Consider the following 18,179-nt stretch of genomic DNA (forward strand, 5'->3'; position numbering starts at 1 on the left):
CTTTTGTTCCTCAGCAAAATCTTTGAAGTAGATGCTGGAAAGAGTGGGCACATTATGGATCTATAACAATTGCATAAGGAAGAGGAACACATTTTTTAAAAACGAGAATTGCTCTCAGGCTTGCTCGTGAAGGTGACTTGAAGGAGCTGCTCCATTTTTATCACAAATTTCCTCTGCCTCCGCCTCCTCCTCCTTTTTGCTACCATAAAACAGTTTAGAAAGAGACGTTTGGTCAAAGTGCTGTTCAAATCATAGGTTTCCCCTATGCTCCTAGCCACTAAAAGCCAGGATGTTTTTTTTTTCTGATCACATTTTTTTATTTTTTATATATATATATATAGGTGCCACATTCATGCCAGCTAATAGGGAAATACCTAGTCCTCCTTTGCCATACTCTGTTTGGAAAGGATAGCAGTTTTTTTGGGGTGGCTCCTCCACGCCATCCCCCCCCCTCCCTCCCCCACTCAGGGCAGCAGTGGCGCCAGCTCGGTGCAAAATGATGCGTTTTCCACTAGAGAGCGAGAACTCACATGGTATCCCTATGGAGCAGCATAATGGGGAAATAGAAAGTACAACATAACATTATAGACACACGCACACACACACACACACACAAGACAAACACATACACACCCAAACACACGTAAACATGTTACTTTCAAATTGAACCCATAATTGGACTGTCTCATATAACATGCACTGCTGCGGACTAGTTTGGCACGGAGTGGTGATGGGGATATCATTTCTCCTGACCCTATTAGCCACTCTATTGTGTTGACCCCAGCCGCATGTTGGGCTCAAGTACCATACATATCCGTAGTACCATAGATACCGTTAAATATTTACTAAAGAGCTTGGTTACATTTCTCTGTGGTTCTATGGTTTTCCTTTGTAGTGTTGGGAAATTACTAGACAGATAAAACACCATCAACAATGCCATCCATACTTTCGATTCATGATTTCCACTGTATTTGGCAACACATGTATCTCTCATTGTTAAATTAAGACTTAAATACCAGTATATCCATCCTTGTGACAGTACCACTTTAAAATGGTGTCATGCAAGTAACTTCAGCAAAACGCTATTCATTCCTGTAGACTATGATGAATAGAGTGTTCTTTTGAATGTGTGCCAACAAAACTACTTGGTGAACTAGGATGTGAGTTGCGCCTCACCCTACTGCTTTCCTTTTTCATGTGGAGGTGGACCCAAAGGTCAAACACTCTTTTCTCTGCTGGACCCTATGGCTCGAGGGTGCAGGGTGAATTTGTTAGTGGTGTTAACAGAGGGAGGAAGTACGGGAGGAAGTGTGAGGGAGAAGGGAGAAAATAAAATAAAAAAGCAGGCAAGACGTAGGAGAGCAACTGACCGAAAGACTGACTGACAACATGACAGACTGACAGTGAGCATTCCTGTTGACTGATTTGTCTGTTTGACTTTTTGACTTGCAGCCCTTTTTTCATAACGAGCCTTACGGGAGCTGACGTCAACCCATCCCACCTCCCTCAGCCCCTACAAACGAAACAACTTAACATCAAATGAATTATAAACTTCGAATTTTCGCGGCATAAAGCGCGGGGTCTGAAAAAAAATGAAAAAAGTACGCTCTTCCCTGCCTCCTCCCTTTTCTCTGAGAATCTGTGAGAATCCCCACCGCCCCCTTGAGATAAAGCCTGATGTGCAGTTTTGGAGGGAACGGGGATCCTTGGGGCTGCTCAGCATTACCAAAACAAACCATTCAGCAAACAAACAATTAGACACTCATGAATTATGGAAAAGCTGCTAAAATAGCATAAAAACAAGGAGTAGGGACTCGTGTAGTGATCGCTGAGCTAATGAAACTCATGTTTTTACTCTCTCACTCAGTCAGTAGTGTGTGTATGTGTGTGTGTGGGGGGGGCAACACAACAGGACACCGATAACAGAAAATGAGACTGAAGGAGAAAGAGAGACAGGGGAGTGCCGACACACACAGTGCACAGCGGTGGGGCGTGCGTTTCTGTGGCGTGCGGCAGTGGTTTTCCCTCTCTAGGGAACTCCCTAGCTGTTGTTTACCTCTCGCAGACGCGCACCGTCCAGGCGGCAATGATCCAGGAGGAGATGCTGAAGACAAGCAGCACGGTGCCGGGGCAGATGGTCATGAGGGTCTTCATGACGAAGCGCGTATTGAAGTTGATCTTGTTGAGGGCGCCGATGCTGCGCGACGAGGCGTCCGTGAAGAGCTTGCTGTGCAGCAGCATGACACGGCCGATCAGGTAGAGGCGCAGGAACATGGGAATGGAGAGGATGATGTCCACGTCGGCGTTGGCTGTCGACGGCGTGTAGGTGAAGGCGATCCGCGCCGTCCACGTGAAGCGGTAATGGCCCGGGATGGGGTGGATGGCGCACACCAGCAGCTCCAGCACGATGAAGAAGATGCGCTCGTACGTCATGGCTATCCTCCAGTCGTCCGCCCCATTGTCCACCATGAACAGCTGCAGAGGAGCACAAAATAGCTCGGTTATGCTTTATTTTACAGTCTTGATATACTTTATTTGACCGTCTTCGTTGGTCACACTAAACACATACGGTGCTAAACCCATGCATTTACCAGGTAATTATATAAGCAGGTAGTTTCTTACTGCAGTGTGGGTACACATTGCTCCACCGTGCTTAGCTTTATACCAGGTTTTTAGACCGTACAAACGTGATAAAATATTTAATAGACGCCCCTCCTTATTTAAAATATGGTCTTAAAATAAGTGTCAGAGGGCACCTTGTTGAGAGTACATTGCATTGTTGTCTCACAATTTCTTAGTAAGTATCATCATATCAATCAACTGAAGAAGGACAGTAAACATATCTAATGTGCCCAATTAAGCTGACCTGTGTAATGGTTGAATCCTAAAAAAAAATCTATGAAAAAACTTCAAATATTACGATTTATTAATAATAGGCATCATAATCAATGCAATAAGATAATCAAACTCAATTACACTGCATGCATTACTGCATCCATGAAATGTCAAGCAATTCAGGCAATCACCACACCACCACATAAATGACGGCATAATGAAATGGTATTTCCTGCAACATTGTTTCGACTCACCTGGATTTCCCGGGCATGGTACATTATTATAAGACCAAGCAATATAACAGTGGAAAGGCTGATAAGGCATTTCAGTGCAAATGAGTACGAAGATTCCTGCAGTGAGAGACAAAGACATAAAATATTTTTTTAGAGACAGTAATATTGACGACCAACATAAATACAGAAAATATATGAACAATATATTTAGTTCTTTATTGATGATTCGTGTAGAACCTATGTTGACTTTCAGAAGAGTGGTCATACCTGGGTCATACCTAAAAGCATTCATATAAACTGCCTAATAAATCTTCACCTGTGTCAATCAGTCTCAAGCAGTCTTAATGGGGTGGCAGGTAGCCTAGTGGTTAGAGCAGGTAGCCTAGTGGTTAGAGCAGGTAGCCTTGTGGTTAGAGCAGGTAGCCTAGTGGTTAGAGCAGGTAGCCTACTGGTTAGAGCAGGTAGCCTACTGGTTAGAGCAGGTAGCCTACTGGTTAGAGCAGGTAGCCTACTGGTTAGAGCAGGTAGACTAGTGGTTAGAGCAGGTAGCCTAGTGGTTAGTGTTGGGCCAGTAACCACAAGGTTGATAGACAGATCCCCAAGCTGACAAGGTAAAAATCTGTCGTTCTGCCCCTGAACAAGGTAGTTAACCCACTGTCCCTAAGCTGTCATTGTAAATCAGAATTTGTTCTTAACTGACTTGCCTAGTTAAATATAAGAAATGGTGGGCAAAGCATGTTGATTTCAGATTTCTAGTTGGATGGAGCAAATAAATCCTTCCAACTTTTAACTTCTTTGGAGTGACTGTAGTAGCAGAGAAACACTGACAGCGCGGGCAACAACAAACTGGTGAAAACCACCTTTTATTAGCTTAAAACCTAACGAGAGAGCACCACAAAGTGTGGTCTCAAACATGGCAGTGGCAGAAAGCAGAGGTGAAACATTGGCTGTCTACAGAATGCTAACTACTAATTCATAAACGCTGCCACTAAGAGGGGAGAGAGGTATTTTCAATCTAATAGTAGATGCAGAAACGGCGCCGTTCTGTTGTACATATCCTGGCATTAGCAAGACGTGACCCTAGATGAGTGGTGCGAGTGATGAATTGGTCGTTGGGATGCTAGAGCTGCAACGCATATAAAGGAATCATAGATCTTTGGAATGAGGGCCTGCACTACTCGAGTTCCCTCTGTGGGTAAAAAGCAATTTGATAAATCAGCTGTAATAGTGGTGGGGAGTAAAACGTGTTATGGTAATGACGTGGGGTTGTAATCACGATCCTGACAACGGCGACAAAAACAACAACGGGAATCATTCATAAATGTCACTAGCGATTGTAAAAGCTGCCCATTACTAGGTTGTCAAGGCCCTCAGACGTCCAAGTCGTTGTAAATGGATATTGATATGCTCTCTTGGGGTGGGGTCAAGGAAGCATGCATTAGAATGTGAGCCATTACACTGACCATGCAGCCAACAGACATAGTAGGCGGAGAGAAAATTAGCGAATGTATTTTTAGCAATCAACTAAATTGCTTTGCCCCTCAGGTCTCTGATACCTCCCAAGACACCCTAATGTCTGAAATTGTTTTGAGAAGTCCCCAGTGAAATAACATTGAGTAAACCAATTAATCCACCTGCCAGAAGTTCAAGGATTTTTCAGTCCCAAAGCTCACTCCCTTTAACACATTCCCCTCCTGAAGGGCTCGGAAAACCTTCATGCCCCATGTGATGTGACATGCAAGATAGAAAATGGCTCATTCGTATTGTTGCCCATCTTATGTGGGATGAGTGCCCTGTCGCTCAGGGATGGGGTCAGTTCAATTTCAACTTAGGTCAACTCCAAAAATGAATCTAAATGTTCTAAAACAATTGGTTAACACCCGGCAAACAGGGGACGTCCTAAGGAAATTAGGTGACATTCCCATTAGGTCCCTTTAAAGGTTTTTCTTCTGAGAATGTTCTAGGAACATTAAAACATGTCGTTTACCTAGGGACCATAAGAGGACGTTCAGTACAGGTCTGGGTTTGGTCGCAGTATAACGTAATAATGAGGTATTTTGATGTCCATCAGGGAACGTTACGAAAAGGTTCATATTTGGCTCTGAGAGGACGTTATTCATGGGACATTCAATGATCACAAGGGGACGTTTTGTGATGGTCGTGAGGACGTCACATGATTGTCCCAAGGGAACGTTCTCTGGTGGTCCTTTGTGTACTGTAGTTCCATTTCATTTATCAGGACGTCACTGAGGACAATGTCAGGACCTTTTTAGTACTTTCATTTTACAAGTATAATAATAATTAGGTGGGCACTTTTATCACTATGATAAACATAATACTTTCTCTTAAAGGTAGACTCAGCGAAATGACGTTGCTACGAGCAGCGCCGCAGATATTGAGATGAGCGAGATGCAAGATGTTGCTCTCACACAGTCACACACGGTCCCACAAAATATCTGCGCATGTGCACGGGCTCCGCTTCATGCTGTTACAGCGTGGTAGCCATAGGACCAAAGAAAGCAGCTGAGAACCAAGCGATTGTGAGTTTAAATTCCAGATGAGGACACGTTGAATAATAATTACTGTATAAATAAGACAAAGAGCTGTGAATGGATCAGAGGTTCACCAATCAGGTCCTTGATGGGATTGGCAACAGTAACAAGGGGTGATTTCTAATGAAGCTAGGGTGCCCGTTCCCTGTGTGTAACTTTATTTTTTGAGAGCATCTGCAGAGAGGAATGGGAGAATCTCTCCAAATACAGGTGTGCCAAGCTTGTAGCGTCATACCCAAGAAAACTCTATGCTTTAATCGCTGCCAAGGGTGCTTCAACAAAATACTGAGTAAAGGGTCTTTCTTTGCAACCATCAGGTGACGTCCCCGGGACTAACCGGGAACTAGACAAAAATTCCAGGCGACCATTTCGTGAAGTTCTGGCGACGTCCTAACGACTTATTTTAGTTTGCAGGGTAGAAACCTTATAAACACCTATAGGCAATATTGGATTCATCAATTCAATTCAAATCAATTTATGGAATTGGCTGGACTTGACCAACACATTGCTGCTGTATCTTTACCTCATGCAGTTGTAAAAAAAAAAAATTAGAGTAGCCGTTCCAGCTATTACTTAGGGCAATCAATGCTGGCTCGTAGCATTGACTATGTGGTGACGCTAGCCAACAGTGCAGCCTTGTAAACATTGGGGCTGAACCTTTCCCCAAGTGCACTCTGAAAAAATGTCTGGACAGAAAGCACTGCCCAAATCCAAATTGATTGGTTGATAGAGCGAATGTTAGGTCTGGGAGTCACGACCAGGCCGATGCGACTGTTTGAGATTATTGAGTTTATTTTATTTTTACAGGGACATTGCACATTAATCAACGTTTCAGTAAAAGTGACGGTTTTAGCCACCCGGCTAATTTTCAACCGCAGTCCCTGGGCAGGTTATTAAAAACAATTACAATATAGACAATAGCAACATATGACAAGCAAGACATAGCATACAGACAGAGCCACATAGGACAAGCAAGACGTAGCATACAGACATATAGCAACATAGAACAAAAAGCAGCAAGACAAAATTCATAAAAGCATAAAAGCAACAAAGTGTTTTCACACCTCACAAGCTACAGACAACAGACAACATGGAAAGTGGCAACACACAGCTAGGGACCATGTTCACAAATATGATTGACCTTTAGCCATGTCTTCAAGCATTTTGTGAAAGTGTGATATGTGGTGCAGTTATGTGTGTTTGATGGCGGTGTATTCCAGACATGGGAAGCTCTCACAGAGAAAACGGATTTACTGAAGGTGCTTTTCCTTAAGGGAACTATACAGTCACCTCTCATGGTAGACCTTGTGGATCTGCTGCCATATGTTTGGGTTTTCTGTTTAACAAAAATACTGAGTGGAGGGGAGCCAGGCCATTTAGGATCTTGAATGCAAGACATGCGTCGTTGTATTGCACAAGATTTTCCCAACTCAGGAGTTTTCTGAGGATGTAACAGTGATGATGGCTATTGGGCTTTGTATCAAGCACATTGAGAGCCTGTTTGTAGACAGACTGACTAGGTCTTAATGTTGTACAGCAAGCTCGGGCCCAACTAGTCAAGCAGTATGTTAAGTGGGGGAGTATCATAGATTTGAAGTACAGTTTTGCTACCTCTGTAGTCAAACAATTTCGTATAAATCGGTAATTACCTAGGTTGAATTTGGTTATTTGAATGACCTTTTTCACGTGCTTTTTAAAAGAGAGGTTGGAATCAAGTATGATGCCAAGGTACATAAAATCAGATACCACCTGGAGCTTCTCCCCTGACACATAGACATCTGGCTCAGTAGCATCTGTTGCCCTCTTTGTGAAGAACATGCAAACAGTTTTTTTTCACATGGAGATGCAAACACGAGTAACTGAGCCACTCTGTAACCTGGACCATTACAGTAGTGAGTTCTTGTGCAGCTTGTTGTTTGCTCTTTGCATGCACATATACAGTGGGGCAAAAAAGTATTTAGTCAGCCACCAGTTATGCAAGTTCTCCCACTTAAAAAGATGAGAGAGGCATGTAATTTTCATCATAGGTACACTTCAACTATGACAGACAAGATTAGAAAAAAAAATCCAGAAAATCACATTAGGATTTTTAATGAATTTATTTGCAAATTATGGTGGAAAATAAGTATTTGGTCACCTACAAACAAGCAAGATTTCAGGATCTCACAGACCTGTAACTTCTTCTTTAAGAGGCTCCTCTGTCCTCCACTCGTTACCTGTATTAAAGGCACCTGTTTGAACTTGTTATCAGTATAAAAGACACCTGTCCACAACCTCAAACAGTCACACTCCAAACTCCACTATGGCCAAGACCAAAGAGCTGTCAAAGGACCCCAGAAACAAAATTGTAGACCTGCACCAGGCTGGGAAGACTGAATCTGCAATAGGTAAGCAGCTTGGTATGAAGAAATCAACTGTGGGAGCAATTATTAGGAAATGGAAGACATACAAGACCACTGATAATCTCCCTCGATCTGGGGCTCCACGCAAGATCTCTCCCCGTGGGGTCAAAAAGATCACAAGAACGGTGAGCAAAAATCCCAGAACCACACGGGGGGACCTAGTGAATGACTTGCAGAGAGCTGGGACCAAAGTAACAAAGCCTACCATCAGTAACACACTATGCCGCCAGGGACTCAAATCCTGCAGTGCCAGACGTGTCCCCCTGTTTAAGCCAGTACATGTCCAGGCCTGTCTGAAGTTTGCTAGAGAGCATTTGGATGATCCAGAAGAAGATTGGGAGAATGTCATATGGTCAGATGAAACCAAAATAGAACTTTTTGGTAAAAACTCAACTCGTCGTGTTTGGAGGACAAAGAATGCTGAGTTGCATCCAAAGAACACCATACCTACTGTGAAGCATGGGGGTGGAAACGTCATGCTTTGGGGCTGTTTTTCTGCAAAGGGACCAGGACGACTGATCCGTGTAAAGGAAAGAATGAATGGGGCCATGTATCGTGAGATTTTGAGTGAAAACCTCCTTCCATCAGCAAGGGCATTGAAGATGAAACGTGGCTGGGTCTTTCAGCATGACAATGATCCCAAACACACCGCCCGAGCAACGAAGGAGTGGCTTCGTAAGAAGCATTTCAAGGTCCTGGAGTGGCTTAGCCAGTCTCCAGATCTCAATCCCATAGAAAATCTTTGGAGGGAGTTGAAAGTCCATGTTGCCCAGCAACAGCCCCAAAACATCACTGCTCTAGAGGAGATCTGCATGGAGGAATGGGCCAAAATACCAGCAACAGTGTGTGAAAACCTTGTGAAGACTTACAGAAAACGTTTGACCTCTGTCATTGCCAACAAAGGGTATATAACAAATTATTGAGATAAACTTTTGTTATTGACCAAATACTTATTTTCCGCCATAATTTGCAAATAAATTCATAAAAAATCCTACAATTGTGATTTTCTGGATTTTTTTTCTCATTTTGAAGTGTACCTATGATGAAAATTACAGGCCTCTCTCATCTTTTTAAGTGGGAGAACTTGCACAATTGGTGGCTGACTAAATACTTTTTTTGCCCCACTGTATCACTGTATCATCTGCATACATTTGAACTTCAGACCCAGTACAGACAGAAGGCAGATCATTAATGTACCGGCTGAACAGGAGGGGCCCCAGTATTGACCCTTGGAGCACGCCCACTTCATAGCTAAGAGTGGGCGACAACTCATTGCTCCCTCTGACACACTAAGTTCTGCCTTCAAGGTATGATTTCATCCATCTCAAGGCATCAGGGGAAAAGTTTAACTTGGACAATTTTGTGGTGAGAATCTCATGGTTAACAGTATCAAAAGCCTTCCTTAAGTCCAGAAACACAGCCCCAACAACGCCCCCTTTGTCTATCTTGGACTTCACATTTTCCAGAAGAAAGCAGGTGGCCGTTTCTGTGGAGTGTTTCGCTCTGAAGCCAAACTGCATGGAGTGTATTGTGAAGGGGCTGTTGTTGAGGTGGGCAATCAGTTTTTCCGCTATACACTTTTCAACAACCTTTGACACCACAGGCAGTATACTAATGGGCCTGTAGTTACTCATGTCAGCAGGATTGCCTGATTTAAAAATGGCCGTTATTATGGCCGACTTCCATACCCTTGGAAACACGCCGAGACCAATAGATGTGTTGGTGACCTTAGTAATGGGGCCAATGAGTGACTCTTTGTAGTTTTTAAGAAAGGTAGAGTCCAGCCCAAACACATCTTTGGCTTTAGAGTTCTTTAGTGAGCTAATCACCTTGTTCACCTTTGACTCAGAAACCTCCCTTATGATGAAGGCAAGTTGAGCGTCATTCACTAGCGCTGAGCCCAAGAAACCAGTGGAGGGGTTCTGTGTCAGTACCCTGACAGAGTCAATAAAGTAGGAATTGAAGGCTATTGCTATTTCGACTGCATCCTGTGTTAGATTGTTATTCACCATGATTTCTAGTCTTTTTGCAGTGTTACTATGGTCTTTCCCTGTTAACTTTTTTTAGATTCTCCCAGATCAGTTTAGAATTTCCATTTGCTTCACCAATTATGTTAATAAAAAAACTATGAAATTACAGCAGCCTCCCCCATGTTGGGTTGTCCTGACACTCAGAGATAATGTCCCAGCAAATACTGAACGTCCTGAGGACATTCGATGACCTTCCCATTGTGACGACCCTCGCACTCTGTCTGCCGTATTCTGTCTTTGTTCTTGTTTCCTTATTAGGATGCCGGTGGGCGGAGTTGGGAGGGTCGTCAGCTTCATGGGAAACACCTGGGCCAGGTGTCTCCCAGGATAAATAGACCTTTTCCACATTCATGGAGGAGACTCTCTCCATGCAGACACCTTTGTAGATTGTGTTGTGGTTCTTGGTGGCTGTTTGTTTTGTTTTTGTTTGTTTTGTTTTTGTTTGTTTGTTTGTTTGTTTGTTTGTTTGTTTGTTTGTTTGTTTGTTTGTTTGTTTGTTTGTTTGTTTGTTTGTTTGTTTGTTTGTTTGTTTGTTTGTTTGTTTGTTTGTTTGTTTGTTTGTTTGTTTGCTTTGGCACCTTTCAACACCCTGCATTATCACATTCATGCATGCAAAACACTCACTTACACTTCTGATTACTGATTACACACACCATTGTATATTTTCCTTAGTTGCTTTAGTTAATAAATATATATTTTTGTTACTCCTTATCTCCACGTTGTCTCCCTTTTTGTTACGGGCTTTGAGCCGGTTCGTGACAAGTGGGAGCTCATCCGGGATCTTTGAACTATTGGTTTGGGAGACCGTGGAGGTATGTGTTTGGTTTGCATATTGAGTTTGATAGGCCCAGTATTGGTTGCCTTTGTTGTTTGGTTTGTGTGCTGCGTTGGAGAGTGGTTAGTTTCCAGGCCCTGCCTAGCCTGGAAACTCTTGTTCTACTTTCTGTTGGGAAGTCAGTCTGAGGTGAGTAAATCGGCTGTGTACCTCAGTAGGAGATTTGTGTAGGGTAGTGGAACTTGCTACCCGGAGCTATAGCCTTTTTCCCCTGATAGGCTTAGCGACGTGTTTCAATGTTGGGCATGGTTAAATGTTTGTTATTTTTGTGTGGTGTCTGTGGACTGAGCAGTTGTCTCGGGGGCACATCCGTGGCTTGGTGGAATTTTGCCAGCATGCTGGGGAGTTCTATTTCCTTGCCAGCGGGCTACAGTGCGTAAATACCCACCGCAAATCTGCACGAAGACTAGGGTTGAGTTATTGTAGGCTTTCGGGAAGCTCCGTATCTCATCTCTCTTCTGTGGTGCTCAGGGTGATTGTCATTTCTCTGGTTGTGGTCTGATGTGCTCAGCAGAGTGGTTGAGCAAGATTATTTACTTATGACTATGGTGTCTCATGTACACAAGTTCATTCGCTTTCCATCAGAGGACCTGTTAAAATTATGTACTAAAGAACAGCTGTTGAAGATCGCTGAACACTACAAGGTTAAATGATTGAAATTAGTGACTGTAAATCGTTGGAAGTGACTGTATCGTTGGAAGTGACTGTGAATCGTTGGAAGTGACTGTGAATCGTTGGAAGTGACTGTGAATCGTTGGAAGTGACTGTGAATCGTTGGAAGTGACTGTGAATCGTTGGAAGTGACTGTGAATCGTTGGAAGTTGTAAAAATTAAGAAGGACCCTGATGTTCTTTTCGTTGGAGTTTGTAGCTGTTGGTCTCTTGTGCCATGTTCCTGAATGTTTACGTGACTGACCATTGTTTCAGGTTGTCATGTTCTCTTTCCTGTCTGTTCCCTCCTGGTCTTGTGTTCTTTCCTCTTAAATATTGCTTCCTATGCGCAAAGGTTGCTGAGGTCTGGGGAGGAGGTTGGTTGGTGGTGTGAACACATAGCCTCTGCGTCCCAAATTGACGAGGGGTTGTGTCAATTTGGGACGCAGAGGCTGTGTCAATTTGGGACGCAGAGGCTGTGTCAATTTGGGACGCAGAGGCTGTGTCAATTTGGGGGAGGCTGTGTCAGAGGCTGTGTCAATTTGGGGGAGGCTGTGTCAGAGGCTGTGTCAATTTGGGACGCAGAGGCTGTGTCAATTTGGGAGGCTGTGTCAATTTGGGACGCAGAGGCTGTGTCAATTTGGGACGCAGAGGCTGGAAAGATGTTCCGGGGTCCTTGTTGGTCCCCGGTTTTATGGGGGGGAATGTGATGACCCTCCCACTCTGTCTGCCGTATTCTGTCTTTGTTCTTGTTTCCTTATTAGGATGCCGGTGGGCGGAGTTGGGAGGGTCGTCAGCTTCATGGGAAACACCTGGGCCAGGTGTCTCCCAGGATAAATAGACCTCTTCCACATTCATGGAGGAGACTCTCTCCATGCAGACACTTTTGTAGATTGTGTTGTGGTTCTTGGTGGCCGTTTGTTTGCTTTGGCACCTTTCAATACCCTGCATTATCACATTCATGCATGCAAAACACTCACTTACACTACTGATTACTGATTACACACACCATTGTATATTTTCCTTAGTTGCTTTAGTTAATAAATATATATTTTGTTACTCCTTATCTCCTCGTTGTCTCCCTTTGTTACGGGCTTTGAGCCGGTTCGTGACACCATTAGGTCCGTATACGGTTTTGCCGCTACTTTATCTTGTTATCACATCGCGTGATGGTCCCAAAGGGAACATTCTCTGGGGGACCTTTGTTTGGTTCCCTGTACATTTTCAGGATGTCACTGAGGACCATGTCAGGACCTTTTTAGGAGGTTATCAGGGCTTTCATTTGACTAGTTCTTAGGACATTACGTGATGGTCCTATGGGAATGTTCTTTGGGGACACAATGTCCCAAGAATTTCCTAAAAACGTCCTCTGGGACATCCACGGAACCAACCGGGAACTAGAGAACCTGGGGACGTCCTAACAACTCATTATTGTTTGCAGGGGTCACACACTTGGAAGTAGCTCTCTTGATTGTGCAGCGTCTTGTTTGAATTCTCAGGATACCATCAGCAGCCTAATGAAGACAGTCGTTTGGCCAAGCTCTGCCCTCTGATACGGCAGCTGTTGTCTATTCCAATACGAAATCAAACCATTCAAAAAGGCCATCCTTTTTTGTTTTTGTTACTTTAATGCACATATCTTTATGAAATTGACTATGTTCACCATGTTTAGCATTACTACATATCTACACATAGCATAGGAGGGTCGTTCCACCGATAGAGTACGTTTTGGGTAGTGAAGTTAAAGAAAAGTCATCTAATTTTAACATTCTGATAAAGAGCAATTTAATAAAAACATGTTTTTACCATCTCAAGACGTGGAATAAAAAATACAACGAGCCAATAGTGCCAAATAAAATAACAGGGTTATGTTTTCATCTTAAACCAGCCATGAATCTGCTTGTGAAAGGGGGAATGGAAGCTTGTGTACAACAGGGAGGGGCAATTAAATACAAGCTTCACCCCAAAAAATGTTTAAATATTTCTAGCTTTATCTATTGAGTAACAGGTTGTTATGCTCGACGCACCGAGTGTTCCACCACAAAACACCAGCAATGGCTCAAATTAGTAGAAAAAGCTCACCTGCATTTATTATATAGTGCCTTGGGAAAGCACTCAGACCCCTTGACTTTTTCCACATTCTTTTACGTAACAGCCTTATTCCAAAAATGAATTTAATAAAATAAATTCCTCTGTATTGTCTACAGACAATACCCCATAATGACAGTGTGAAAACAGTTTTTTTTAAATATTTTTGCAAATGTATTAAAGATAAAAAACAGAAACCTTGTGTGTAGATGGATGAGGGAAAAAAACTAATACATTTTAGAATAAGTCTAACGAAATGTGGAAAAAGTCTAGGGGTCTGAATACTTTCCGAAGGCACTGCACGTTTACAACTGCAGACCACGCGCAACTACACCAGCCCAGGACCTCCAAATACAGCTTCATTATCTGCGGGATTGTCTGAGACCAGCCACCCGGACAGCTGATGAAACTAATGAGTATTTTGGTCTGTAAATAAAGCCCTTTTGTGGGGAAAAACTCATTCTGATTGGCTTTGCCCCTGCCCTGTGAAATCCATAGATTAGGGCCTAATGAATGTATTTCAATTGACTGATTATCTAATATGAACTGTAACTCAGTAAAATCGTTGAAATTGTTGCATGTTACGTTTATATTTTTGTTGAGTATACTTAAAATATCTAAGGGACGCAATACGTACACTATATGTGGAACGACCCAATAGTATTGGAGGTAGGCAACAAACAAAAAGACCACCCACACTAATTACCTTGCCGTAAACTCCCCAGGACAGTTCCGTCTCCGTCACCATGACGACAATCCCAAACATCCCGAAGATGAGTGCGTAGTCACTGAGTCTCTTTCGCTTCTCAAAGAGTGCCCTCCGGTGGCCGAGTCTATAGCCGATGTCTTTGTTCTTCTTCACAGGAGCACCGTTCCCGTCTCTGACCAGGCTCTCGTTGGACGCCTTGCCGGGGTCCTCACTGTTTCCCTTGGAAACAACCACCTCCAGGCCAGAACTGTGCAGCGTCTGGAGGGGCTGTGTTTCGGAGTCGAGCTCTGCTAGGTTGCGCCGCGACGACGCCAGGCTGCCCAGTGGTCTCACTACGCCGCCATTGTGCTTGCAGGTGTTCATGGCTATCTGAGGGAGTCGGCCGCTGCTCTCGGAGAGGGAGGATCCAGCATGGCTCAGCTTCTTTTGCTCAGTGGTTGCCTGGTGGAAAAAAAGACAGGAGGATGTTAGAGAAACAGAAACCAAACTCAACAGTGCATCAGTGTCTGAGGGTGAAGGGATATCTCACCAATCGGTCTGGTGTCAGATATTGGGAAAATACAGTATAGTCCTCTCTTGAGGACTATTTGAGCAATATCCCATGGGCCGGAGTCAGAAGTACGAACTAGAAACACCGCTCTGCACCCAATCAATGCTTAGGGATGACAATATCTGTGTTATTGTTCTGCTGCACATGGCACACATCAATTGTCCCTCACAAATAATGCATTCAAATCAACAGGGCAAAAAAACATGAACAGTGAATGAAGATGGATGCATAAATAAAGCCATATAACTAATAGTGGACCCTACAAAGTGCAGAACGTTTCATCTTTGTACGGCACAAATTTCAGTATGAAAGATTTATGTGCTGCATGACCATGTTTCCTGTTAAAGAAACACTTTTTCCTGCAGAGATGGGGTGTCCAAAAGACTGTGCGACTGAGTTGCTTTTCTTTAATCAGACAAAGGGAAATCGAGGACATTCTTCAGCCAAAGACGCGTCTTCGTCATCTGTTTGTCAAAAACAGCATCTAAATTGAAGAGGACTCCTGCTCTGACCTTTCGGTGCTATCTTTGAACCAGAGTGTGATTGCATTGCATCACTGGTTCAAGGAGAGGCAAGAGTTAAATGGGGTGAGAAAGCAGAGGAAGTGCAGAAAAATGTACAGTATGTACACCACCGTTCAAAAGTTTGGGGTCACTTAGAAATGTCCTTGTTTTTGAAAGAAAGACACATTTTTTTGTCCATTAAAATAACATCAAATTGATCAGAAATACAGTGTATACATTGTTAATGTTGTAAATGACTACTGTAGCTGGACACGTCAGATTTGTAATGGAATATCTACATAGGCGTACAGAGGCACATTATCAGGAACCATCACTCCTGTGTTCCAATGGCCCGTTGTGTTAGCTAATCCAAGTTTATAATTTTAAACCCTTTTGCAATTATTTTAGCACAGCTGAAAACTGTCGTTCTGATTAAATAAGCAATAAAACTGTCCTTCTTTTAGACAAGTTGATTATCTGGAGCATCAGCATTTGTGGGTTCGATTACAGGCTCAAAATGGCCAGAAACAAAGACCTTTCTTCTGAAACTCGTCAGTCTATTCTTGTTCTGAGAAATGAACAGCACAAACTGGCTCTAACCAGAATAGAAAGAGAAGTGGGAGGCCACGGTGCGCAACTGAGCAAGAGGACAAGTACATTAGAGAGTCTAGTTTGAGAAACAGATGCCTCACAAGTCCTCAACTGGCAGCTTCATTAAAAAGTACCCGCAAAACACCAGCCTCAACGTCAACAGTGAAGAGGCAACTCCGGGATGCTGGCCTTCTGGGCAGAGTTGCAAAGAAAAAGCCATATCTCTGTCCAGCGTCTGTGTTCTTTTACCCATCTTTTCTTTTTATTGGCAAGTCTGAGATATGGCACAGGAGTGATGGTTGCTGATAATGGGCCTCTGTATGGCTATGTAGATATTCCATAAAAGAATCAGACATTTCCAGCTACAATAGTCATTTACAACATTAACAATGTCTACACTGTATTTCGGATCAATTTGATGTTATTTTAAAGACCAATAAATGTGCTTTTCTTTCAAAAACAAGGACATTTCTAAGTGACCCAAACTTTTGAACGGTAGTGTACAATGCTAGCTAGTAGAGTGGCGTGCATTCCAGTGGCATCTCCACAGCTCTTCAGGCAGTTCACTCAGTTTATCATTAATGGCTTGTAAAACTTGACTTCACATGGAACCGTGCATTTTCCAAAATAACGGGGGTGTTTGACAAACACTGCCTTTTATTTGGCTTGAGTGAGCTCCCTAATGCCTCTAGATGTGTTTGGAAATAAAGTCTGATTGCCCATAATGGAAATGTACTAAGTCGGGCCCAGTGACACTATCGCCTGACACAGACCGGACTAAAGATTAAGGATTAGAGGGGGCCAGGGTGTTCTAATCCCCTTTACTGTATTAAATAGTTTTATCATTGTGTCATTAAGACCCCTTTTTGAAATGTATCTCAGATAGTGGCACATTCCTACCATAAAACCATAAGGTTGCTTGGAATTGGAAGACCTCAAACTTCATTATACACTGCTCAAAAAATAAAGGGAACACTAAAATAGCACATCCTAGATCTGAATGAATGAAATATTCTTATTAAATATTTTTTTCTTTACATAGTTGAATGTGCTGACAACAAAATCACACAAAAATTATCAATGGAAATCAAATTTATCAACCCATGGAGGTCTGGATTTGGAGTCACACTCAAAATTAAAGTGGAAAACCACACTACAGGCTGATCCAACTTTGATGTAATGTCCTTAAAACAAGTCAAAATGAGGCTCAGTAGTGTGTGTGGCCTCCACGTGCCTGTATGACCTCCCTACAATGCCTGGGCATGCTCCTGATGAGGTTGCGGATGGTCTCCTGAGGGATCTCCTCCCAGACCTGGACTAAAGCATCTGCCAACTCCTGGACAGTCTGTGGTGCAACGTGGCATTGGTGGATGGAGCGAGACATGATGTCCCAGATGATCTCAATTGGATTCAGGTCTGGGGAACGGGCGGGCCAGTCCATAGCATCAATGCCTTCCTCTTGCAGGAACTGCTGACACACTCCAGCCACATGAGGTCTAGCATTGTCTTGCATTAGGAGGAACCCAGGGCCAACCGCACCAGCATATGGTCTCACAAGGGGTCTGAGGATCTCATCTCGGTACCTAATGGCAGTCAGGCTACCTCTGGCGAGCACATGGAAATGCACATGGAAATCCCAAAGAAATGCCACCCCACACCATGACTGACCCACTGTCAAACCGGTCATGCTGGAGGATGTTGCAGGCAGCAGAACATTCTCCACGGCGTTTCCAGACTGTCACGTCTGTCACATGTGCTCAGTGTGAACCTGCTTTCATCTGTGAAGAGCACAGGGCGCCAGTGGCGAATTTGCCAATCTTGGTGTTCTCTGGCAAATGCCAAACTTGCTGCACGGTGTTAGGCTGTAAGCACAACCCCCACCTGTGGACGTCGGGCCCTCATTCCACCCTCATGGAGTCTGTTTCTGACCGTTTGAGCAGACACATGCACATTTGTGGCCTGCTGGAGGTCATTTTGCAGGGCTCTGGCAGTGCTCCTCCTGCTCCTCCTTGAACAAAGGCGGAGGTAGCGGTCCTGCTGCTGGGTTGTTGCCCTCCTACGGCCTCCTCCACGTCTCCTGATGTACTGGCCTGTCTCCTGGTAGCACTTCCATGCTCTGGACACTACGCTGACAGACACAGCAAACCTTCTTGCCAGAGCTCGCATTGATGTGCCATCATGGATGAGCTGCACTACCTGAG

General features: G+C 43.7%; 1 protein-coding gene across 2 annotated transcripts in view; it reads right to left on the minus strand.

The window, feature by feature from the left end:
- Positions 1-18,179, minus strand: part of LOC112260296 (small conductance calcium-activated potassium channel protein 2-like) — a 62,712-nt gene that overhangs the window by 22,178 nt on the left and 22,355 nt on the right. For both annotated transcript variants that reach the window (XM_024435294.2, XM_024435293.2), the window contains exons 2-4: positions 14,332-14,775; positions 3,090-3,185; positions 2,057-2,475 (exon numbers count right to left, since the gene is read on the minus strand). In XM_024435294.2, coding sequence (XP_024291062.1) covers positions 2,057-2,475; positions 3,090-3,185; positions 14,332-14,775 — 959 coding nt within the window. The remainder of the gene's footprint in view (positions 1-2,056; positions 2,476-3,089; positions 3,186-14,331; positions 14,776-18,179) is intronic.

The sequence above is a fragment of the Oncorhynchus tshawytscha genome, linkage group LG10, assembly GCF_018296145.1.
Source record: "Oncorhynchus tshawytscha isolate Ot180627B linkage group LG10, Otsh_v2.0, whole genome shotgun sequence".
Taxonomy (NCBI): domain Eukaryota; kingdom Metazoa; phylum Chordata; class Actinopteri; order Salmoniformes; family Salmonidae; genus Oncorhynchus; species Oncorhynchus tshawytscha.